Genomic DNA, 26,704 nt, shown 5'->3' on the forward strand with positions numbered 1-26,704 from the left:
ACGCCAGACCAACAAAAACACAGACCTGTCATATTTCTGAGAGAAATGTACGCTGAGTCTTCCTTCTCTGGGACTATAAGGAGATCAGGTAGAATAAAATGAAGGGCAAAAACCTAAACCCTGTATTTTTTGCCTTGTGCATACTTTAAAATGTATAATGTGGGAGAGAAGGAATTTTGATGTGAAAAATTAGCCCCTGAAAATTTTATACATCTATAAGCCTGGCAGATCGAAACCAAATACAATAAATGCTGTCGTTTTAAAAGTTAGGATGTTTACTGCAAGCTTATAATTTTCCATGATTAGGGATGCCAAGAAAAATAAGAATGATGATAAAAAGAAAAGTTTAATCATACATTTCAACAAGCACAGATGGAACATCAAAACCCCTTGGCAATTTTTTGATATTATATATCTGTGTTTTTTTTGTTCTTGACATGAAGATTTTTCCAGAAGGACTAACGCAGAACAGGTAAATGATAGTTAACAAATGTGAATAATATGGCACAATCATATTAACGGAGCCTCACGATGATTTGGTCACAGGAGGAAAATCTTTCATGCTTGTTATTTCTGTTTTTATTAATGCTTTACAAAGGCTCTTTTGGTGTGTGCAAAAACCATGATAAAAATAAAAGTGCACAGAAGTCCTACCGAATTAAAGAAATAACTTCCTTTTTTGTAATTCAAGTTGAATCAGGAACTGTACAATTACATCTATTACATTTTGATTTGTTCTCAAAAGTTCGAGTTCCTCATTTAATGGAGAAAGTCTAGATGCCAGAAGGGTAGCTCAGCTGCTTCCAGCAAGAAATCACCCAGTCCACAATTCCAGTGGAGCTGTGGGAGTGCTTTGAAGGGAGAGAGCAAATCACTCAACTCCCCTTCGAATGGCTGTGTGTGTGTGTGTGTGTGTGTGTGTGTGTGTGTGTGTGTGAGGGACTGGAGGGAGAGGGGACACAGGGACACGAAGATAGGGGAAAAGGGCCTGTATGAGGGAGAACACACAGGACAGGCCGATCCGCAGGAAGCTCGGGGAAGGCATGAAAAAATAACACGTACACTTTAAGGGGGGGGAAGGGAGGAGAAGATGGGAACAGTTCATCAGATCAATGAGGTCTTTGATTAGTGTGAGTTTATAAAATGAATATTTGTCTCCAAAATACATGTAGGATATATGAAGTGGGACAGTGCAAGGGGAGAAGTGGCTGTCCCTTGAATTTTGTTTCCTTTGTCCCAAACCTGGATTACAAAATGCATCAAATAAAACATAGACTAAACACTTGGGCAAGGGGCGGGGGAAGACACTGCTTTTAAGATATGTGAACTGAGGGCAGTAAATCCATTCCAAATTAAAATTTCAAAATTGTGTGATCTGCATTCTTGTCCACCTACACACTATCCCAAACATCCTGACATTGATTAGCTAAGCGGCCCGGCCAGTAAACAAGACGAAGCACTGAGGGGGCTGGGAAAGGGCTGGAGTCAGCCAGCTGATAGTCACAACAAACCAGCCCACTCCTGAGGGTGCGAGGAGGTAAACTTGTATTTTATTTTGTCCAAAGAGGGGAACAGAAATCACCTTAATATAACATTTGCCTTTCCTGTTGTTACAGTCACAGTCCCATCAGCAGGCCAGAAAAGCCATCCCATTCCTGCGGTAGGCACTCTGTCAAAGAAAAAGAAATCTGCAATGAATTATCACATCAAGTCAAACCAGGGAAGGAGGCAAAAAAAGCAAGCAGGGCTTTCTTCCTGTTTTGTGGACTCTGCTGTTTTGAACACTCTAACAGGGTGTTCGATCTGAACGTTTCTGGGGCTACCACTCTGTCTGTTAGAAAGTCAGTGTGGTTAACAAGTGGTTAGTGATTCTATTTTGGGGGGAGTGGGAGATATGCAAAATAAGATCTCCCATTTTGTTAATTGATTGGGTCTGGTTAGGTCAAAGACATGTTGTGTTGAATCTGTTTGTCCTTTATAAACATGTGTTCTCGATTGGGTATGCTCAAGAATCACTTCTAATTAACTATCTTAATAGTCTATAAATTACTGACTCCTTACAGCCTTCCCAGGCCTAATTTATAGTCTCCGTGGAAAGCTTGGAAACAGACACTCACGGAGGCCTTTCCTCCTCGCTAAAATACGGTGATCTCTACGGAGTTCTGTACATCACTGACGTTATAGAAAGCTCGAATCTTACATAATGTTATATGCGCACACATGTACATATAGATGTGCGTATGAATATTCATAGAGGGATAAAATATCCCCATAAAAGAAAATGGGAAAATGGATACTAATGGCAATAATATGATGTATTCCAGTAAATCAAGTAAAACTGCTGGATTTTTTTTCCTGCAAGATACATTCTACAGCTCAGAACTGGAAGAGCTGGGCTACACAGGGCCTCTCGTGACTTGCCTGGAGTCTCATCACGAAACCCAGAATGAAACAGAACTAAAATCCAGGACTAAGGAAGAAAATTACCCTTTTCACCACATTTTTCATGATTTAAACTAGGACTAGTCGTACTCAGAGAATTCATAACCCTCAATTAGATGGATTTTTTTCTACACTCTGTTTTCAGAGAAACAGAAAAATGACAAAATCTCATCTCAAGGAATTTTTTTTTCCTTTAGGCTAATAACTTGGATGCTAGATTTTGTATACTTCCAGTCCAATACATTTACCTTCGACAGCCATGTTGTAGGAAACCTAGAGTAAGTTTTTAGGAGTAAGATAACGCTGAGAAGGTACCAAAGAGTTTACATCTAAAAATGGTTAGATTACATTTACAATTACACCCAAAGAGAGAAAAGTGGAACCAAGCTGTTCAGAAAGACCTCCGAGGTGAAACAAAAAGGGTTTTCTGCATAACTTTCTGTCCATCATAAAATTCAACCAACTTCACAACCTCTCCTCCAAATACCCAGCTTATCCAGGATCTATGAGGGCTGGCAGGCTTTGGGACTCAGGCTGAAATCTCGTAGGTTGGTTACGTGGCTCTGTAGCTCGCTGTTCATCAGCATTTCAAGGATGAGAGAACGGTGGCACGTTCCACCTTTCACTCCTCCGGGCTCTCTCTGGCAGCTCGCCCCTTAACTACCAGACTTTCTGTGCCACTGGACGCTTGGATTGAAGCAAACATTCTAAACGAGGACTACAGCAGTCCAGCTTTACCTCCTCAGAGTGTGCATTGGAGAAGAGTGTTAAATGAGTTCCTCAGAGAGCCACAAATAACTTGCAGGAATGGATAGAGTGTCTCCCCACAACCACAGGCAGGGGAGCCTCAGGCCTTGAAAATGCCCCGACCACCACAGCTGCCTTCGAGAGGCTTATGCCACAGTAACACTTTCAGGTTCTTGACCTTGATGTTTGAAATTTCACAACCACAGTGACAAGCTTTAACATAACATAATATTTTAAAGCACAGGGATGGCTTACATGGAGATAAATGGACCTGGGAGCAAAGCTGGATTCCTCGTAAAGGTAAATGGCTGAAGTGAGTCTTGCCTAAAAAAGAAGTTTAGGCTCAGGAGAAGACGGAGTCTTGGCTCAGCACACCTGAGAAATAACCAAGTTTCATCTTTCCGGTGGGCCACAGGAAATGGTTCTCTCTGGTACTGAAAAGGTTACTTTTCAAAGATCAATTCGCCATCACTGATGATTTATCACTATTGTTTGCAAATGACTACAAGACTAGACACATTTAGTAACAGAGACTTCGAGTAGCCAAGTTTACGAGAAAGCCAGAGTTTAGAGCTGCCCCAGATTTCTGGAATAAGTTCTTCCTATTCCAGTTCTAAAATAGAGAAGGGACAAACAAGCATGTGTGATTAGTGAAGAGCAATTTCGGCAAACCAATCCCCTAGGGTCCTTCACCCTGAGTCACAGCTTTTTCCTTTTGATGTACAAAGGATGTATGTTGTCTGTGGAGGGTGATTATGGGAACATCCCAAATTTGGCATCCTTTCCAGAGTAAGCAACTTTAAAGGAAGATGGATGAGGACAACTCATCTTTGTGTCAACTATGAGTTTCTCTCTGTTTGTGCTGTGAATGCTGAAACTAAATTTAAACACTGCTTGGTGTGAGGCCTTCCAGAGGCCACATTCTCATGAAATACTTTGTTTCCTACTTACTTTGTACTGTCAGATCCTATGAATGACTCCCTGCTTCTATATCTTTATAGATACTCCTACTTAGTAAAACCCAGGCCTTGACCAGAAAAAGCTGGGACCACCTCCACCACTATTAAAAAGTATAAATTAATAACACAGCCAACTCCAACCCAGCTTCTTCATGTTACATACCACTTAAACTTTCTTATTTAATAAAGCTGTGTTCTCAACTACTAGTTGCTCTTACGTAAATTTGTTGAAACCCTTAGACCTGCTAGCATCCCTAAAGTTACCAGCAAAGATACTTCGTTTTTTTAAAAAAGACCAATTGCATTTCATAGGCTTTTTGTTTTCCTTGAATTGAGGATCAGACTTGCTCCCAATTTTTGACATTCATATATTCATTCAGCTCCAAATTACAGCCTACTACCAGAATCTCAATCTAACTGGTTAAGCTGACACATACTCTGCCTACTGCCTTCGGCATTGATGGGTAGAAATTAACTCATAAGTTTTCACTTTTGAAACACGATTTTTTTCTTTTGTGCATATAGACAAGCTAGAGAAAAAATTTAAATCCTAAACTGGTTTGTTGTTTCTTTTTTATGGGCCATAACAAATTGTACATTTTGAGGAATATAAATTAATATTAAGAAGCAAAGGATTAATATTTAAACAAAAGGCAAATATGCTACAAAACATAACCTATAATTCCTAGTCAAACTGTATGGATGTTATTTGCACCATTAACAGAATTAGTAAAGCTTAAATATAGATAAAACTACCCCTTCCACCAGTCTGGATTTACACTTATTCTCCACTACTAACTTTGCCGATTCTTTTCCACTTTTTCAAACTTCAAATGAAATAAAACAAAAATTTCACTATAGGGATTGACATTAGCAAGATGGCTGGCTAGGAGGTCCCAAAGCTTGTCTCCCCACAAAAACAATGAATAAAGAACTATAAACATACCAAGCATATCTGGGAAAGCTCGAGACTATAACAGAGAAGCAACAGAAACCCTGTGGGGCTCAAATACTGAGCACAGTTGCATAGAAAAGTCTAAGAAGCGTTTTACCTGCATCACTCCACCTCCCAGTCCAGAGAAGCTCAGTGCAAAGATTAACCCCTTTGGAGGGATTATACCTGATGGGAAAAGGAGAGCAGGAGAACCCCAGTAATCCCCATCACTGCCGTGGACATTTGTAGACTTTGCTACCGAACCCTCCCACAGTCTGTACCAACACTGAACCCAGCTAAAGGAGCTGCCTGGAGTCCCCACTGCTGTGTCTCCTCACCAGGGCTGCAGCTACGGCTGTGGTAGACCTGCCCCCAGGGGCCTCAGCTGATGCTGTGCCCCACTCTCTGGGATTGGGACGCCACAGCACCTTGCCATCTATGAAACTGGAAGTGCTGATGCTTTCTGTGCCCTGCCTTCAGGGCTCTAAGTCATGGCTTTGATCAGCCATCACTGGGGCTGAGCTGCTGCTATTCTGTGACGGATCCCTGGGGCCCTAAAAGTTGTGGCTTTGACCTGCCATCACTAGGCTGTGATGCTGCCGTTGCTGCTCTCCGTCCCACCTTCTGGGTCCTAAGCCATGGCACTGACTTGCCATCAGAGGCTTGTAATGCTACAGCTCTGTGCCATGCCCCTTGTGTCTTGAGTCACAGCTTTGGCCTGACATCACAGAGGCCAAGCTGCTGCTGCTCTGCCAGGGTTTTGGTCCACCCCCCCCCCCAAGGGCATGCTGTTGCTGTACCCCTCATCCTGGGCGCAAGTCACTGCTGTATCCTGTCATTCCATAGCTGCGTGCTCCCATCCTGGGGTCCAAATTACTGTGGTGATCCCCAGAGACTCAGATCCTGGCTCCTTGGGAGATCAGCACATGCATGCACATCAGACATTTGGTCTGCCATCATAACAAGTGCACCCGGGCCCCAGGACCTGGTTTCACTGCTGCACTGTGTGCCAGTTCACCAGACCTGGTACCAAGAGGCATTCCCCTTGGACAGAACTCCCTGCCATAGGAAAAAAAGGAGAAAAGGAAGACCCCTGCAGTCTCTTCCACGTAGGACCCCAACAGCCCTAGACACTACTGCTGCTTATAGGACCTTTGTAGTCTCGGTCAAAGAAGAACCCCACAGTCTTTGCCAATGTTGACCTCAGTTGATGTAGGTGTACAGATTATGCAGCTGTGCCCTCTTCAGAATCAGAGACAGAGCACCCTACCCAGCCAGAACCCTCAGAGCCACTTTCTGTTGAGAGTCTTTCCCCACCAAAGTCAGTCTAAAAGGCTGAAAGAGGTGACTCCTCTCTCAAATGAGAAAACATCAATGCAAAGCCCTAAGAAACGTGAAAGAAGGAAACATGACACTACCAAAGGTGCTTGATGATTTTCAAGTTACTAACCCCAAAGAAATGGAGATCTGTGAGTTACCTGAAAAAGATTTCAAAACAATTATTTTAAGGAAGGGCAGTGAGATTCAAGAGAACACAGATAGACAACACAATGAACTTATTAGGAAAACAATGCAACAATACAATGAGAAGTTCAACTAAGAGAAATCATAGAAACATTTTGGAGCTGAAGTATACAATCAATGAAATGAAAAATGCAACAGAGAGCTTCATTAATAGGTTCAACCAAGCAGAAGAAAGAATCTGTGAACTTGAAGAGAAATCTCTTGATATTATCCATTCGGAGAAGAAAAAAGAAATAAAAATAAAAAGAAGTAAAGAAAGCCTGTCTGAATTGTGGGACAACATTAAATAAAATAATATTCATGCTATGGGAGTCCTAGAAAGAAAAGAGAGAGAAAGGGTCAGAACATGTAAAGAAATAATGGCTGATAACTTCCAAAATCTGGGGAGATGGCCATCCAGATACATGAAATTCAAAGATCCCCAAACAGACTCAACCCAAAGAGATCTTCACTGAGACAGTATAAAAAAACTCTGGAATATCAAAGATAAAGAGAAAATTTTGAAAGCAGCAAGAGTCATCACATAGGAGGGAACCCTGATAAGGCTATCAGCAGATTTCTCAGAAGAAATCCTTCAGAACAGGAAACAGTGGGATAATATCCTCAAAGCGGTCAAAGAAAATAAACCCAGGAAAGTAGCTCCTGGGTAGAGATAGACTTTTCCAGACAAATAAAAGCTAAGGGAATATATCACCACTAGACCTGCTTTACAAGAAATGTTAAAGCAAGTTCTTCAAGATGAAACAAAAGGATGCTAACTAGTAATATGAAAGCATGAAAGTATTAAATTCACTGATATAGGTAAATAGACAAATTCAAAAACTCTAATATTGCAACGCAAATCACTAGACTCTAGTATGTAAGTTAAAAGAGAAAAGTGTTAAAAATAAGTATAGCTACAATATTTTGTTAATGGGTATACAATATGAAGAAATGTAAACTGTGACATCAACATACAGTTGGGGGGCAAGTAAATGTGTAGAATTTTTTCCTGCAGTGGAAGTTAAGCTGTTTTCAACTTAAAACAAACTATTACAAGATTTATTATGAAAGCCTCATGGTAATCACAAAGAAAAACCTATAAAAAACAAACAAATGAAGAGAAAAGAATCAAAGGATACGACCTTAAAAAAATCAATTTTCAAAGAAAGACAGCAAGAGAGGGAGGAAGGAAGGAAAAGAACTACAATTAGGAAACATTTAACAAAATGGCAATAGTAAGTTCTTACCTATCAATAATTACCTTAAATGTAAATGGTTTAAATTTTCCAATCAAAAAACACAGAGTGCTTGAATAGATTAAAAAAGAAAAGACCCAACTATATGGAGCCTCACAAGAGACTCACTTAAGCTTTAAAGACACTCATGGGCTGAAAGTGAAAGAAATGCAAATGGAAAGCACAAGAGAACAGGGGTAGCTACTCTTATATCAGAAAAAAATGAACTTTATTATTTATTTATTTTTTAAGATTTTATTTATTTATTTGACAGAGAGAGAGACAGCCAGCGAGAGAGGGAACACAAGCAGGGGGAGTGGGAGAGGAAGAAGCAGGCTTCCCAGTGGAGCAGGGAGCCCAACGCGGGGGTCGATCCCAGGACTCTGGGATCACACCCTGAGCCAAAGGCAGACGCTTAATGGCTGAGCCACCCAGGCACCCCAGAAAAAAATGAACTTCAGGTCAAAAGCAGTAACGAGATTAAAAAAGGTTATTATAATATAATGAAAAGGGGTCAATTCATCAAGAGGCTGTAGTAATCATAAATATATAGTCACCCAATATCAGAGCACCTAAATATATTAAATGATTATTAATAGATCTGTAGGCAAAAACTCAACGATGCAAAAATAGTAAGGGATGGGCTTCAATACCCCACTTTCAACAATGGACTTAATATTCAGACTTAATATCAGTAAGGAAATAGTAGACTTGACCTACACTTTAGACCAAATGGACCTAACAGACATATATAGAACAGTCCATCCAATAGCAGAAGAATACAAAGTATTCTCAAGTGCACAGAGAACATTCTCCAGGGTATATCATATATTATGTTATAAAACCACGCTCAAAAAACTTAAGAATATTGAAATCTTATCAAGTATCTTTTCTGGGCACAATGGTATGAAACCAGAAAACAGTAACAAATGGAAATATGGAAAAATCACAAACATGTGGAAATTAAACAATGCATTTCTGAACAGTCAATGGGTCAAAGAAGAAATCAAAAGGGAAATAAAAAAATATCCTGAGACAAACCAAAAAGGAAACATAACATACCAAAACTTATGGGATGTAGCAAATACAGTTCTTTTTTCTTTTTTTTTAAAGATTTTAATTATTTATTTATTTGACAGAGATAGAGACAGCCGGCGAGAGAGGGAACACAAGCAGGAGGAGTGGGAGAGGAAGAAGCAGGCTCACAGCAGAGGAGCCTGATGTGGGGCTCGATCCCACAATGCCGGGATCACGCCCTGAGCCGAAGGCAGACGCTTAACTGCTGTGCCACCCAGGCGCCCCAGCAAATACAGTTCTGATAGAAAAGTTCATAGCAATAAATGTCTGCATTAAGAAAAAAAGAAAGATTTAAAATAAACAATCTAACCTTTTACCTCTGGGAACTGGAAAGAGAACGAACTAACCCCAAAGTCAGCAGAAGGAAGGAAATAATAAAAATGACAGCAGAAATAAATGAATAGGAAGACAGTAGATAGAATCAAAACTAAGAGATGGTTTTCTGAAAAGTTAAAGAAAATTGACAAACCTCTAGCTAAACTAAAAAAGGAGATGACTGAAATAAATAAACCATAAGAGACTATCTATTTATAGATAAAAGAGAGACATTACAACAGATACCAAAAAATTCGAAGGATCATCAGAGATCACTATGAATGAGAATATGCAAACAAATCAGATAACTTAGAAGACATGAGTAAATTCCTAGAAACCGGCTACTTACCAAGATTGAATAGTAGAAATGTCCACAATAGCCAAACTATGGAAAGAGCCTAGATATGCAACAACAGATGAATGGATAACAAAGATGTGGTACAGACACACACACACACACACACACACACACACACACAATGGAATACTACTCGGCCATCAAAAAAATGAAATCTTGACATTTGCAACAATGTAGACAGAACTAGAGGTTATTATGCTACACAAGATAAGTCAATCAGAGAAAGACAATTATCATATAATCTTCACTCATATGTGGAATTTAAGAAGCAAAACAGAGGATCATAGGGGAAGAGAGGAAAAAATAAAACAAGATGAAATCAGTCAGGGAGACAAACCATAAGAGACTCTTTAAGCATAGAAAACAAACTGAGGGCTGCTGGAGGTGAGAGGGGTGGTGGGATGGGGTAACTGTGTGATGGGCATTAAGGAGGGGACATGATGCAATGAGCACTGGATGTTAAATAAGACTGAAACTAATAACACATTATATGTTAATTAATTGAATTTAAATAAAAATTAAAAATGCAAAAAAAAAGATGCATAGAAAATCTGAACAGACCAATAATGAGCAAAGAGATTGAACCAGTAAAATAAAATCTTCCAACAAATAAAATCCAAGGACCGGAAGGCTTCACTGATGAATTCTACCAAACATTTAAAGAAGAATTAATACCAATTCTTCTCAAAGTCCCAAAAATTGAAGAGGAGGAAACACTTTAAAACTCACTTTACAAGGCAAGCATTATCTTGATACCAAAGCCAAACAAGGGCATTACAAGAAAAGAAAATTACAGTGTTAAGACTTTGGTCACCGATTCTGATGTGGGTTTTTTTCCACACCAACAAGCAATTCTTGGACACCAGTTCAGTGTCCTACAATTCAACTTCATTCTGACACATCTACCTGGAGACAGCATCAGATCCCACAGGTTAAGGACTCAGTCCTACAAAACTGCTGCCTCCCCACCCCCTGTACTGTAGATCCAGGTTACCACCTGTGCTTCTGAATGACCAGCTGTAAGATTGGAGGTTTCAATGACTCCCTCCTTGGATTTGATTAATTTGCTAGAGTGGCTCACAGAACTCAGAGGAACATTTTACTTATAAGATTACTGGATTATTACAAAAGTATATAATTCAGGAACAGTCAGATGAAAGAAATGCATTGGGCAAGGTATGAGGTTAGGGTGGGAGCTTCCATGCCCTGAGTGTGCCATTCACCCTGAATCTCCATGTGTTCACCAACATGGAAGCTCTCTGAACCCCATCTTTTTTTTTTTTAATAGACTTTATTACATAAACAAGATTGATTAAATTTATAGCCACTGGTAACTGAACTCAATCTCCAGCCCCTCTTCCCTCCCTGGAGTTTGGGGGGCAGGATGGAAAGTTCCAACCCTCTAATCACATGACTGGCTCCAATGGCAACCAGCCTCCATCCCTGGGTGCACCCTAGAAGTCACCTCACTGACATAACGAGAGACACCTTTACAGCCCCTGAGAAATTCCAAAGGCTTTAGGAGCCCAGAAATAGGGATGAAGATCAAATATATATTTCTTACTATAAATCACAGTCTTACATAGGCCATGTCCCTGATGAACATAAATGCAAAAATCCTCAACAAACTACTAGCAAACCAAATTCAGTAGCACACTAGAAGGATTATATACCATGATCAAGTGAAGTTTATCTCTGGATGCAAGAGTGATTAAACATACACAAATCAATAAACATGATATACCACATTAATAGAATAAACAGTAAAAACCATATGATCATTTCAACAGATGCAGAAAAAAGGATTTGACCAAAGTCAATATCCTTTCCTAATAAAAACTCTCAACAAATTAGGTATACTAAGAATGTACCTCAACATAATAAAGGCCACATATGACAAACCCAAAGCTAACATCATGCTTAATGGTGAAAAGTTAAAAGCCTTTCCTCTAAGATCAGGAACAAGACAGTAGTGGAAGTTCTAGCCATAGCAATTAGGCAAGAAAAAAGTAAAAGGCACCCAATTCAGAGAGGAAAAGTCAATTTTTCTCTATTTGCAGATGACATAATCTTATACATAGAAAGCCCTAAAGATGCCAGCAAAAAACTTTTAGAACTATAAATTAATTCGTTAATGCAGGATACAAAATCAACATACAAAAATCAGTTGTTTCTGTAAACAAACTATGAACTATTTCAAAGAGAAATTAAGAAAGCCATCCCATTTACAATAGGGTCAAACACAATAGTCATTGGGAAAAACTTAGCCAAGGAGATGAAAGATCTGTACCCTCAAAACTATAAAACACTGGTAAAGAAATTGAAGAAGACACAAATAAATGGAAAGATATCCTGCATTTATGGGCTGGGAGAATTAATACTGTTAAAATGTCTGTACTACCCCAAGCAATCTACAGATTCAATTCAATCCCATCAAAATTCCAATGGTATATATATATATATATATTTACAGAAATAGAAAATATAAACCCAAGGTTTGTATGGAACCACAAAAGAACCCTGAAGCCAAAGCAATCTTGAGACAGAAGAACAAAACTGTATTTATTACATTATCTGATTTCAAACGATGTTACAAAGCTATAGGAATCAGAACAGTATGGTACTGGCATAAAATCAGACACAGATAAATGGAACAGAATAGAGAGCCCAGATATAAACAACATGTATATGGTCAATTCATTTTTTTTTTTTTAAACAAAGGAGCCAGGAATATACTAGGAGAAAGGACAGTCTTTCAAATAAATGGTCAGTCACATGTAAAAGAACAAAACTAGACCCGTATTTTACACCATATACAAAATCAGACATAAAAATCAATTCAACATGGATTAAAAACTTGAATGTAAGACCTGAAACTGTAAAGCTCCTAGAAGTAAACACAGGGAGTAAGCTCCTTGACACAGGTGTTGGAAATGATCTGAATCACACCAAAAGCAAAGGCAACAAAACTAAAATAAACAAGTGGACTACATCAAAAGAAAGAGCTTCTGCATAGCAAAGGAAACAAGAAACTGTAAAGGCAATCTACAGAATGGGAGAAAATATTTGCAAATCATATATCTGATTAGGAGTTAATACCCAAAATATAAAAAGAACTCATATAATTTAATAGCAAAAAAGCAAATAATCCAATTAAAATGGGCAAAGGACCTGAATAGACATTTGTTCAAGGAAAATATACAAATGGCCAAGGGGTACATGAAAAGGTGCCCAACATCACTAATCATCAGAAAAATGCAAATAAAGCCACAATGAGATATCCCCTCTTACCAGTTAGGGCTATTAACAAACAAAAAGATAACAAACATTGGTGAGGATGTGGAGAGAGGGAACCCTTATACACTGTCGGTGGGCATGTAATTTGCTACAGTCATAGAAATCAGTATGGCGGTTGTTCAAAATGTCAAAATTAAAATTACCATATGACTCAGTCAGTCATCCCACTTCTGGGTATATATCCTAAGGGAAATGAAATCAGTATCTTAAAGAGATATCTGCACCTCTTTGTTCACTGCAGCATTCTTCACAATAGCTAAGCTATGGAAACAACCTAAATGTTCGCTGATGGATGAACGCCTAAAGAATATATATACACATATATACATCACATACGTATATATATGTATACATACACACACACACACGTGCACACATATATAAAACAGAGTATTATTCCGTCATAATATGGAAGGAAATCCTACCATGTCTGACAACATAGATGAACCTGAAGGGCATTATGCTAAGTGAAATAAGCCAGACAGAAAAAGACAAATCCTGTATGGTATCAGTAGAAGCTGATTTCACAGAAACAGAATAGAAGGAATGAAAGGAAGCTGCTAGGGGCTGCCAGGAGAGGGAAATAGGGAGATGTAGGTCAAAGGATCCAAACTTTCAGTTACAGAGGAATGAGTTCTGAGGATCTAATGTGCAGCATGCTGGCTACAGCTGTAAGATGGTATCATATACTCGCTGAGAGTAGATCTGAAGCATTGTCACTACACACACACACACACACACACACACACACACACACACGAGCAGGAGTTAACTACATGAGGTGATCGGTGTGCTAATTACTGTATCTTGACCTTGGTAATCACTCCACAGTGTATATCAAATTATCATGTTGTACATTTTAAATATAGATGATTATGTTTGTCAATTATTCCTCAAGGAAGAAAAGAAAAAAAGGAATTGTAGTGGGCCCCAAATTCACTCACATATACTTCATTTCTCAAAGGCCTAAGACAACAGATTTTGGTTCTATTGCTTGAATTCCTATAAACCTGCACAATTTGATTTTTAGCAAATCTTTACTGAGTTCTTACTTTATGTAAGCCACTCTGTGCTTGGTGGTACAAAGGACACATAGAGAAGTTACACAGTCCTGGCTCTCACTAAGCTTCTAACTTAATGTTGAAGGTTTAACTATCAAGTAAAATGCATTAAGACGTCATTCTCAAGAGCGGGAAGGAGGAACAAAACAAGGCAGCCCTTTTGTTTATGTTTTTGCTTTTTATCACAATTTTATTTCAAATGACATTTAAAAGGACATGACTTTGTAGATTTCTTAAAGCAGGGAGGGGCAAAAATGTGAAAATATTGAGATACATGGTTTATAGTTTATGAAGCACTTTCATGCCCATATCTAATTTAGCCTTACCACAACTAGTAAAAAGAAAGTATTATTATTACCCTTTTTTTAAAGTGACATGACTAGTGAGTGGTAGATTTAGGATTTCAAACCCAGGGTCTGTACGCTTTTCATTATATCACATTGTCTTACACTAAGCAAAAGAAAACAAAATCCCTGAAATCTCGCATAATTTATTCTACCCAGATTACCATCGACATACACATTCTCCTAGTCCTAACAAACTCAATTCTTGCTCAAATCACTTGAAGGGTAAATTAAAATTTTAATTCTAATTTAAACTACAGCAGACTGGTATAATACTTCAGAGGGCAGAGATGGGATTTGAATCTAAATCATCTTCAGTCTGGAGGCATTCACAACTGGTCCTTATTTTCCAAACCGATTTTGAGAATAGTACATAGCAAAAAACAAAAATAGAAACAAAAAACAAACAAAACCATTATACGCCCAAATCACTTGAGAAACTTAAAAAAATAACAGATACTCCAGCTCTCCTTCAAGACAACTGGTCTGAGTGGAGTCCGGGCTTTCGAATGCTTGAAAAGCAGTCCAGGTGGTTTGGATGCATAGTGAGGGCTGAAAATGGAGGGAGAGTGGATGGACACACCCTTAATAGACTCCCAAATGGTTTCATCAGTAAATGGTTCCCTTTCAGAATCTGTCATGATTATACAGTAAATCATATTTCTTAGTGGAAATCCTAATATTGGCATTTAATTTAATATAGGAAAAATAGATTTTAAGGTCCCGGACCACGCCTTTTACCTAGACAGCAGACGGAATACCTGTATCTCTCACATTTCTCACTGGAGGGACACTATTGTCTTATCCTCCCAGACGCTGGGATGCTGCTGTAAAGGGGCGCAGTCCCTCAGACTGCCACGCCATGCTGAATTTCATAAAGAAAATGCAGTTTGGAAAACCGACTAAACCAAGCAGAACAAGACCCTTTGCTTATATCTGGAATCAAAGAACAATAGAATTTTGGGATGGGTAAGTATCTTGTGAACCCCTCTCTTCCAATTCCTAATTTAACAGATGAAAAAAACCAATGCCCAGAGAGAGAGAGAAGGAGAGACAGAGGGAGAGACAGAGAGAGAGAGAGAGAGAGAGAGAGATAGATAGAGAGAGACCCCCATCACTGGTCAGCCCAGGATTCCTGACTCAGTCTAGGGCTCTTTATGGATGGTTCTCATTCTGCCCAGAGCTATGTGTTTAGCTTCTCTGACCCTGATGGGGAAAACAGATGTAGGGAAAGAAATTGTTTTTCAGGATTAAGAGCCCTTGGGAGCAGAACAAAAGTGAAGGGACCGAAGTGTGTGTGGGGGTGGGGCTTAATGATGTCTAAAACAGGACAGCCGAGGAGTTAGAGCGAGGCAGGCCATTATGAGCTTTTTGTTTTACTCTGGCTCTTCTGCTATATGATTAGCTCTTCCTTGGAGAATCACTTAATTTCCCTAAGTGCCCCAAAGAGTAATTTTGATAAATGGATGAAATATCAAAATCAGTAAGATAAACGTGGCTGAAAGCTTCTAATGCAAAAGTATGCATCTTTGGGACCTTCAGGGGGTGACATACCATAGAAGTTGTCTTGAGTGTTCCCATAGAAGTTTTCCTGAGTGCTCAGTGTCTGATTTAAGGCTGAACAAATAATGTGGCCTGCCTGGATCTGTTTGGAGTTGGCCAATTTGAGTTACATCCAGTAGTAAAAAAGACAATAAAAAGATTTGGAGCATATATTCTCCCTTTCCCAAGCTCCCCCTAACTCCCAATTAACTAAGGGTAGGGGAGAGTCTTTGCATTTTAGGTGATCTGCGGGCCCCAGGAGCTGCCCTGGATATCAGTGATTTCCCAAGTGTTCTCCTCCACACTACAGGAATGAAGAGCCACAGAGGGATAGGGGTCCTACAGCCACTAGCTTGGCTTTGCTGGACGGAAAACGCGGGAAGGGAGTGGAGCAAATGAGAAGCAACAAGCTTTCCTTAGTCCTTACTTACCAAGTTAACCCAAGTGCTTGATTTATTACAATAGCCAGTTGAGTTGGGGTGGGAAGGTAGGTACTTCTCTGAATTTCTTGTATAAATGCTGTTTCACAAGACTGCTAAGTTAGCCCTCCTTTCTGCCCCATCCCACTCCCAACTTTTACCAGTAAAAACCAGTTGTGCTTCTTTCTATCTGGCCTTTTTCTACCTCTCTTCTGGCAGCAACACTGGAGACTATACAAGTTGTCTCAAATTCTACTGCCCGCAGATGCCCCAATTCAGCCCTGCCCTCTGTGGGGTCTCTGGATTCAGAGTCCAAGCCCTCTCCCAACCCCTCCATTTGCCTTAGGAAGTGACTGTGTCCTAAGAGACATGTTGTTTTGTTTTAATGCTACAAATCTTTGAAGCTCTGGAACTTCATATCAAAGCTATGTAATAGTTTTTTAAAAGATAAAATATGCCCCCTTTTCTTGCTGCCCTTGTGTCTGCGTGTGGGCAAGAGATTTAATTACAATGAATAAAACTGAATGGTGGTCTAAGACTCTTAAAATCAAAGTGGTAACCATGGCTGATTTTCATTAGCAAACATAAATAGGAATAGGCACATCTCGTTTGTACCAATGCCATGTGACTTTTCCCCTTCTGATAATTTCATTCTAACTCTGATAGTTCAGAGAATCTAAATTGAACCATATGATGTATAGCACTGTAACATGCAAAGCTCTTCATTAAACATTTTCCTTTTCTGTATACTTTCCAGTGTTATAAATATCCTGTGAAAATCATGGAGGGCAGTTCGTCAGACAGCAGAGCCCTGATTTAAGAACAGTGGAGGGAGCCCTGCCCTTTAAATAAGAGGTCTTGTCTGGCTGGCAGAATGGGAAAAAAGACATAGCATTAACTCTCATTCTATTCCAAGTCACTGGGAGCCTATAAATCTTGAGGAACTTGTCATTTTATGCATGGTTTTCTCTAAGCGTGTGTCATATTCTTCTTATTACCAAGTTATTTCAGTGTTCTGAACACAAACATCTCTAAATTAAAATTTGGTTATTAAAAATTATAATTTCTAGGTGTTTAAGTCATCCCAATCAAATCACATGAGCAATGTGTTAATTTTTGTTGTTGTCGAGCAAAATAATTAAGTGGCTGATATATACGTTGTATTTCAGAGAAAAGGTTTTTTGTGAGTGTTATTTTTGGCAATTTTATATGAGACCAAAAGTATACCATTTCCACATATAAATTGTTCTTTCTATGATACTGTGTGCACTCAAATACATCTATGGTTAATAATAATTTAATGCCAATAATAAGTTCTTCTTCAGCTACTTTATATTGCAAACAATCAAAACACAGATGTCTGAACTTATTCCAACTTCCAAATACTCATAAGACTATGTGTAAACAGTGTCCCATTGGCAGGAGTTGTAACCAAAATCTCCATTATGGGGGGGGTTCAGATCGAACATTTAATTCTCATTTCTCTTGATTGACTCATAGCCTCTGGAAGGCAGGGAACTTGCTATTTTATTTATCTCTATATGCCTAGGGTATAACCCTAACAACGGCCAATAAGTAGGTGCTCAATAAATAATCATCTATTGAATGAATGCATTCGACTAGCAAATAGCTTAGTTTCCTCTGGACAACAATGAGAAATGTTAACATGTGTTCACCATCAGAGCAGTGGCTGGGCTATGCTCAGCTCCTAAAAATTAGGCTTAAACCACACACTTATCATTTCGCAAGACAACCATCAGCAGCAGTTGTTAAGAAAAAAGAAATTAGTGACCTTAATAATTCAACCATAAGCCATACTGCAAAGCAAATGGTTATTCTGATCTTAGTTCTTAGTCCCCATGGGAGCATTTCTGGGCTTCTCATTATTGTTATTCGCCAGGAGTAAAACCTTTTGCACTGATGAAGCCAACCGCCTTGTTTGCCAGAAAAAGAGAATCCAAGTCATCTAAAACAATACTCCTAAATTGTTTTGTTGTGTCTAAATATTTGAAGTCTAAATATTCTGTTACTGAAAATTACAATTAATAGCAAGTTTATAGTAGATTGTCTAAAATAATTTCTTTTTTACAATCTTGGTTGTATGGTAATGTTACTTAATTTGTGTTTTCCAAGTCTTCCACAATGATACAAGCTAAAAATAAAAAGAAAACACTGCCTGAACGGCCTTTGCCAAATCAAAAAACATAACACAAGGAGTAAGAGTAAGGATGGCAATAGCTGTTTACCAATAATCAAGATACCAATTTAGAATAGTAAGTACATCATAATTGAGGTTCTTAAGAATTTTTTGAAAACACTGAGAAATAAAATTATGACAGAATAATCGGGACATAGTAGTTAATAATATCAACCACATATGGTAGCCACCTGAGAAGGCATATTTCTGTAGGAACCTACTATCATTTATTTATTTATTCAACAATACACAGTGCAAAGTGCAGTGGATACAACAGTGATCACAGAGGTGGTTCCTTCTCTTCATGTTGAACAGTTTAATGGGGGAGGCATAGTGAATGAGAAATGAAAGAAGTGATGGAAGCTACAGAATTAGAAGAGGGTGTAATGGGACCATATGAGAAGGTGTTAGGGGTGGGTGGTGCTGATCAAGGGGACTTCTTGAAGGAAAAGATATTCAACTGAGATCTGAGTCAGAGATGGGAGGGCAATAGGTAGAAGGTGGGTAAGACCCAGAGGAGAGAGAGCTTGACTTCCTTTATTCCCAAATGCCAGTCTATAAGCTAGGCTTGTCGCAATAAATATTAAATCCAGCCCACAATACCTACCACTGAAGGGTTTCTCAAAATTCTGGTAAGAAAGGCTCAATGCTTATATAAGCATTCAACCAATTCTTTTGAATCTCTGCTTTAGAGCCCCATATAAACTCTTCATATTAAATTGGAATAATCTGAGGACTTCCAGTTCTGGGCTAGCACATAAGAAGAAGCCCGGAAGTTGCCACTCTGTCCTAACAATAACTAAAAGCTGAGCAAACTGGAAAAGCAACAACTCTTCTTAGATCCAAAGGAGAATTGTGGTCACAGGGCAAACTACTTCTCCTAAAATCAGAAAGACAGACAGGAGAATACAGAGAATCACAGCTTCCAGAGAATACAGATCGAATCACAAACCTCCACGGGAACCAGTTCCAAAGTAGAGAAACCTGAACCGTTATGGACAAATTGCTAGAAGCTGGTGTAGACAAACCCAGGAGATAACACTCTGCGGGGGTGGGCAGGGAAGAGGGCCCATACTCTTGTGAGTTTTAGCTCCTGGAGCTCTACCAGGTTCTCACAGTGAATGTCACTGTGTTTTGGGCAGGGAGAGGGGAAAAACATTTTGAAATCTGCTAGAGCATTCTGTTCTTCTCAACAAGATCTACCCTGAGGGAAACTATTTAACCAGCCTAACTGCTGGGATTTTATCAGAGTCCAACTGATCTGGGAAAAGGGAAATACCAAACTTGTGCCCGCTGTGGCCAACCTGTTCACCTAACAGGGGAGTGGCTGGAAAGGGGAAGATGAAGGAGTACTCGTGAAGTTCACAGTCCAGAGGCACACACTTACTAAAAGACCGAGACCTAAACATCCTAGTGCAGAATGCTTCCCTGCCCCCCCATCTTACCAGCACATTAATAAATGCCTTTCGGTAATAGTTCCTTTGACCCAGTACATCATGCCTGGCTATTAAGACAAAATGGCAAGGCATACTGAAAGGCAAAAAACAGTCTGAAGGGACAGAACACGCATCAGAACCAGATCCATCTATAACAGACAGGTTGGAATGAAGAGACCAGGGTTAAAGCAACTATGATTAATATGCTAAGGGCTTTAATGGATAAAGTAGATAGCATGCAAGAACAGATTGGCAATGTAAGCAAAGAGATGGAAATTCTAGAAAGAATCAAAAAGAAATGCTAGAGATAAAAAAACACTATAAAAGAAATGAAGAATGCCTTTAATGGGCTTATTAGTAGACAGGATTCAGCTAAAGAAAGAAACTCTGAGCTTGAGGATATCTTGCAAGAAACCTCCAAAACTGAATAGCAAAGACTAAAAAAACTATAAAAAACAGAGAATAATATCCAAGAACTGTGGGACAGCTAAAAATAGTGTAACATATGCATAATGGGAATACCAGAAGGAGAAGAAAAGGAATAAAAGAAATATCTGAAAAAAATAACGACTAAGTATTGCCCCAAATTAATGACAGGCACAAAACCACAGATCCAGGGAGCTCAGAGAACACCAGCAGAATAACACCCATGCCTCTAAAAACCAAACCAAACCAAACCTAAACCTAGGCATATCATATACAAACTACAGAAAACAAAAAATATTTAAAGATGGCAGGGGAGAAAAACACCTCACCTATAGAGGGGCAGAGATAAAAACTACACTGGACTTTTCTTCAAAAGCCATGTACATAAGAAAAGAGTGGAGAGAAATATTTAAAATGTTGAGAGACTAAAACCATCAACCTAGAATTCTATACCCTGTGATATAATCCCTTATAAGTACAGGAGAAATAGATGTTCCTTAGATGGCAAAAACTGAGGGTTTTTGTTTTGTTTTGTTTTGTTTTTTGGCCAGTAGTTCTGCCTTGCAGGAAACAAAAAAAAAATTATTTAGAGAGAAGAAAATTATACAGGTCAGAGGCCTGGATCTACATAAAGAAAGGAAGAACAATGGAGAAGGAATAACTGAAGGTAAAACAAAAACTTTTACTTTTATGCTTAATTGATCTAATAGCTAACAGTTTGTTCAAAATTAAACCAACAGTATAATCGATTATGTTGTATATACACATATGCTTATGTATACTTACATATAAATGAAATGAAGGACAGCAATGATAAAAGGAGGGAGGAATTTAGATTATTTTGTTCTTATAAGGTACTCACACTATCCATCAAGTGGTAGTGTTATCGGAAAGTGGATTTTGATTAGCTGTAAATGTACATTGTGAATTCTAGGTTAACAACTAAAGCAAGTTAAAAAAAAGGAATATAATTGATACACTAAGAAAGGAGAGAAGACAGAATCATATAAAATGCTCAATTAATACCACAAAAGGCAGAAAAATATTGGAAGACAAAAATGGGAACAAAGAACGAAGGCAACTAATAGAAACAGTAACATATGGTGGATATTAATCCAACTATATCAATAATCACTTTAAATGCCAATGGTCTAAATGCAACAATCAAAAGTCAGAGATTATCAGGGTGGATCAAAAAATAAGACCCAACTATATATTGTCCATAAAAAACCCACTTTAAATATAAAGACACAGATAGATTAAAAGTAACTGGATAGAGATAGATATACCATGCTAACAGCAATTAAAAGAAAAAGGAATAGCTATATCAGTTTCAGACATGGCAAACTTTAGAGCAAAAAAGTTATAACAATCCTTAACAGGAATACACCCAAAAACAGAGCACCAAAATACAGGAGGCAGAAACTTACAGAACTGCAAGGAGAAACAGATGAATCCACTGTTACAGTTGGAGACTTCAACACCCCTCCATCAGAAATGCACAGATTCAGCCCTCAGAAGATCAGTAAGCACATGGGGGAACTCAATAACACCATCAAGCAACTGGATATTATCAGCATCTACAGATTACTTCATCCAACAACAGATTACAAATTCTTTTTATACTCACATGGAACATTCACCAAAATAGACCACATTTGGGGCCACAAAACATAGCCTAACAAATTTAAAAGAATAGGATTATACAATGTCTGCTCTCAGACCACAATGAAATTAAACTAGAAATTGATAACGGAAAGATAGTTGGAAAACGCTAAAATACTCATAAATTAAACAGCATATTTCTAGGGGCATCTGGGTGGCTCAGTTGGTTAAGCATCTGCCTTCAGCTCAGGTCACGATCCTGAAGTCCTGGGATAAAGCTCTGCATCGGGCTCCCTGCTCAGCAGGGAGTCTGCTTCTCCCTCTGCCCTTCACCCCACTCATGCTTGCTCTCTCGCTCTCTCTCAAATGAATATATAAAATCTTAAAAAAAATAAACAGCATACTTCTAAATAATACATAGGCTAAAGAAGAAATCTCAAAGAAGTTAAAAAATATTTTGAATTAAATAGAAATGAAAACACAACTTATTAAAATTTGTGGGATGCAGCAAAAGCAGTTTAGAAGGAAATACATAGCATTGAATGCCTATATTAGAAAATAAGACAGATGCGAAATCATTAATCTAAGCTTCCACATGAGGAAACTAGAAAAGAAGAGCAAATTAAAAGTGAAAGTAAGCAAAGAATAGAAATACTAAAAATGAGAGCAGAAATCAAAGAAATTAAAAACAAAATCAATAGGAAAAAAAATCACCAGTTCTTTGAAAAGATCAATATGATTGATAAGCCTCTAACCAGGCTAAGAAAAAGAAAGAGGGCTCAAATTACTCATATCAGAAATGAAAGAGTAGACATCACTATCCTATGGACATTAAAAGGAAAATAAAGGAATATTATGAAAAATTTAAGCTCAGAAATCTGAAAACCTAGATGAAATGTACCAACTCCTTGAAAGACAAAATCTGCTAAAAACTCACACAAGAAGAAATGGACAATCTGAATAAACCTATATCTATTAAAGAAGTTGAATTAATAGTTAAAAACCTAAAACCTAGTTTTTTTTAAGATTTTATTTATTTATTTGACACAGAGAGAGAGACAGCCAGCGAGAGAGGGAACACAAGCAGGGGGAGTGGGAGAGGAAGAAGCAGGCTCCCAGAAGAAGAGCCCGACGTGGGGCTCGATCCCAAACTCCAGGATCACGCCCTGAGCCGAAGGCAGACACTTAACGGCTGAGCCACTCAGGCGCCCCTAAAACCTAAATTAGTTTTAACCAAAAAACCTAAACCTAAAGAAAGCAAGGTGCAGGTGGGTTCACTGGTGAATTTTACCAAACATTTATGGAAGAAATTATACCAGTTCTCTTTCAGAAGAGACAATCTCCTTCAGAGGATACAAACAGAGGGAGTGATGTCTTAACTTATTCTATGAGGTCAGCATTACCCTAATACCAAAAGAGACAAAAACATTATAAGAAAACTACAGACCAATTATCTCTCATAAACACAGATGTAGAAATCCTCAACGAAATATTAGTAAGTTGAATCTGGCAATGTATAGAAAAGATTATATGCCGTGATCAAGTAGGATATAGACCAGGTAAGCAAGGCTGGTTCAACATTTGGAAATCAATTAATGTAATCTATCACATCAATAGACTAAATAAGAAAAGTTACATGATCATATCAACGGGTGTAGAGAAAGCATTTGACAAAACCTCAAACCCATACATGATAAAAACTCTCAGTAAACTAGAAATAGAGGGGAGTTTCCTCAACTTGGGCAAGAATATCTACAGAAGTCCTAAGCTAGTATCAAACTAGAAGCTTTCCCACTATGATCAGGAACATGGCAAGAATGTTCCCTCTCACCACTGCTTTTCAACATTGTACTGGGAGTCCTAACTAACTCAGTAAGACAAGAAAAGGAGATAAAAGGGACACAAATTGTGAAGGAAGAAATCAAACTGTTATTGTTTGCAGATGACATGATCATCTATCAATAAAATCTGAAAAGAATCAACAAAAACATTCCTGGAACTAATAAGTGAATACAGCAGAGTTGCAGTTGCAGAGTGCAAGGTTAATGTACAGAAATAAACTATTTTCTTATATGCCAGCAATAAACAAGTGGAATTTGAAATTGAAAATATACTATTAAAACACACTATCATTTACATTAGCACCCCCAAAATGAAACATTTAGTTGTAAAGCGAACAAAACATGTACAAGATCTACGTGAAGAAAACTACAAATTTCTGATGAAACAAATCAAACAAGAACTAAATAAATGGAGAGATAATCCATGTTCATGGACAGGAAGACTCAATATGGTCAAGGTGTCAGTTCTTTCTAACCTGATCTACAGTTTCAAAGAAATTTCAATAAAAATCCCAGGATATCAACAAACTGATTCTAAAGTTTATATGGAGATGCAAGAGATTCAGAAGAGCCAGTATAATATAGAAGGAGAAAAACAAAGTTGGATCACTGACACCGGCCAACCCCCAGACTTACGAAGTTACAGTAATCAAGACAGTGTGGTATAGGCAAAAGAATAGACAAATAGATCAATGGAATGGAATACAGAGCCCAGAAATAGATCCACATAAATACAGTCAACTGATCCTAGACAAAGTAGCAAAGGCAATAAAATGGAACAAAGAGAGTCTTTTCAACACTTGGTGCTGGAATAACTAGACATACAGATGCAAAAGATGAATCTAGTCACAGATCTTTAACCATTCACAAAAACTAACTGAAAATGGATCACAGACCTAAACATAAAATGCCAAACTCTAAAACTTCAATAAGCAGGAGAAAATCTCGACAACCTTGGGTTTGGTGATGATTCTTTAGATACAACACCAAAGTCATGAACCATGAAAGAAAAAATTAGGAAGCTGGATTTCATTGAAATTNAGTTATTTTGTGGATATCAACAAACTGATTCTAAAGTTTATATGGAGATGCAAGAGATTCAGAAGAGCCAGTATAATATAGAAGGAGAAAAACAAAGTTGGATCACTGACACCGGCCAACCCCCAGACTTACGAAGTTANAGGAGAAAAACAAAGTTGGATCACTGACACCGGCCAACCCCCAGACTTACGAAGTTACAGTAATCAAGACAGTGTGGTATAGGCAAAAGAATAGACAAATAGATCAATGGAATGGAATACAGAGCCCAGAAATAGATCCACATAAATACAGTCAACTGATCCTAGACAAAGTAGCAAAGGCAATAAAATGGAACAAAGAGAGTCTTTTCAACACTTGGTGCTGGAATAACTAGACATACAGATGCAAAAGATGAATCTAGTCACAGATCTTTAACCATTCACAAAAACTAACTGAAAATGGATCACAGACCTAAACATAAAATGCCAAACTCTAAAACTTCAATAAGCAGGAGAAAATCTCGACAACCTTGGGTTTGGTGATGATTCTTTAGATACAACACCAAAGTCATGAACCATGAAAGAAAAAATTAGGAAGCTGGATTTCATTGAAATTAAAAATTTCTGCTCTGCAAGAGATCTGTCAAGAGAATGAGAAGACAAGCCACAGACCTGGGAGAAAATACTTGTAAAATATTAAGACTATTATCCAAAATATACAGAGGACTCTTAAAATTCAACAGTAAGAAAACAATCTGACTAAAAAAGGGGACAGCAACCTTATGAGGTAGATCACCAAAGATCTATGGATGGCAAATAAGCACCTGAAAAGATACTGCACATTTTATGTCCTCAGGAAAATGTAAATTAAAACAGCCATGAGATATCACTGCACACCCATTAACATGGCTATGATTCCAGACCCTGAAAACAATACATGCTAGCAAAGATGTGGAGCAACAGGAACTCCCACTCATTGCTGATGGGAATGCAACATGGTACAGCCAATTTGGAAGGCAGTCTGGCAGTTTCTAACAGAACTAAATGTACTCTTACCATATGACCCAGCAATTGCACTACCTGGCATTTACCTACAGGAATTGAAAACTTAGGTCTGCACAAAACCTGCACGTGGATATTTACAGCAGCTTTATTCACACTTGCCAAAACTTGAAAGCTACTAAGATGCCCTTTGGTAGGTGAATGGATACAGTGTGGTAGTTTCAGACCATGGACTATTAATTGGTACAAAAAGAAGTGAGAAATTAAGCCACGAAAAGATATGTAGCAAGCTTAAACACATACTACTGAGTGAAATAAGACAATCTGCAAAGGTTTCATGCTGCATGATTCCAAATATATGACATCTTGGAAAAGGCAAAACTATGGGGACTCTAAAAGATCAGTGGCCGCCAGGTGACAGGGGTGAAGGGGGAATGAATCAGCAGAAGACAGGATTTTTAGGGTAGTGAAACTGTTCTGTATGATAGATAGTATAGTGATAGATACATGTCATTATACATTTGTCCAAGCCCCTAGAATGTTCAATGGAAGCTTTCCCACTAGAACATTAGAGTCGACCCTAATGCAAACTGTGGACCCTGGGTGACAACGATGCGCCCCTGTAGGCTCAATGAATACAACTAATGCCCCATTCTAGCGGGGGATGTGGATCATGGGGGAGGCCTATGCACGTGCGGAGGAAGGGGTATATGGGAAATCTCTGTACCTTCTGCTCAATTTTGCTGTGAAACTAAACCTGTTCTAAAAAAAGAAAGTATTTTTAAAAATTGGGATACCTTCTCTTGACATTTATTTCAAAAGTGAACTGTTGCATGCTGACAATGACAGGCATGCCTCCTCCACGGGTTTCCCTAATTAGGTGTTCTTCAGGCACTACAGAGGTATTCTTTTACCTCGTACATATTATATACCTATATCTCT

The 26,704-nt window shown here is 38.4% G+C and overlaps 1 protein-coding gene across 3 annotated transcripts in view; it reads right to left on the reverse strand.

Moving 5' to 3' along the window:
* Positions 1-364: 364 nt before the first annotated feature.
* SUPT3H (SPT3 homolog, SAGA and STAGA complex component) overlaps positions 365-26,704 on the reverse strand; it is a 548,006-nt gene continuing 521,666 nt past the window's right edge. For 2 of the 3 annotated variants that reach the window (XM_034648176.1, XM_034648177.1), the window contains exon 12: positions 365-1,669. In XM_034648176.1, coding sequence (XP_034504067.1) covers positions 1,628-1,669 — 42 coding nt within the window. In that variant the 3' untranslated portion in view covers positions 365-1,627. The remainder of the gene's footprint in view (positions 1,670-26,704) is intronic. The other variant, XM_034648178.1, reaches the window with a different exon arrangement.

The sequence above is a fragment of the Ailuropoda melanoleuca genome, chromosome 19 (assembly GCF_002007445.2).
Source record: "Ailuropoda melanoleuca isolate Jingjing chromosome 19, ASM200744v2, whole genome shotgun sequence".
NCBI lineage: Eukaryota > Metazoa > Chordata > Mammalia > Carnivora > Ursidae > Ailuropoda > Ailuropoda melanoleuca.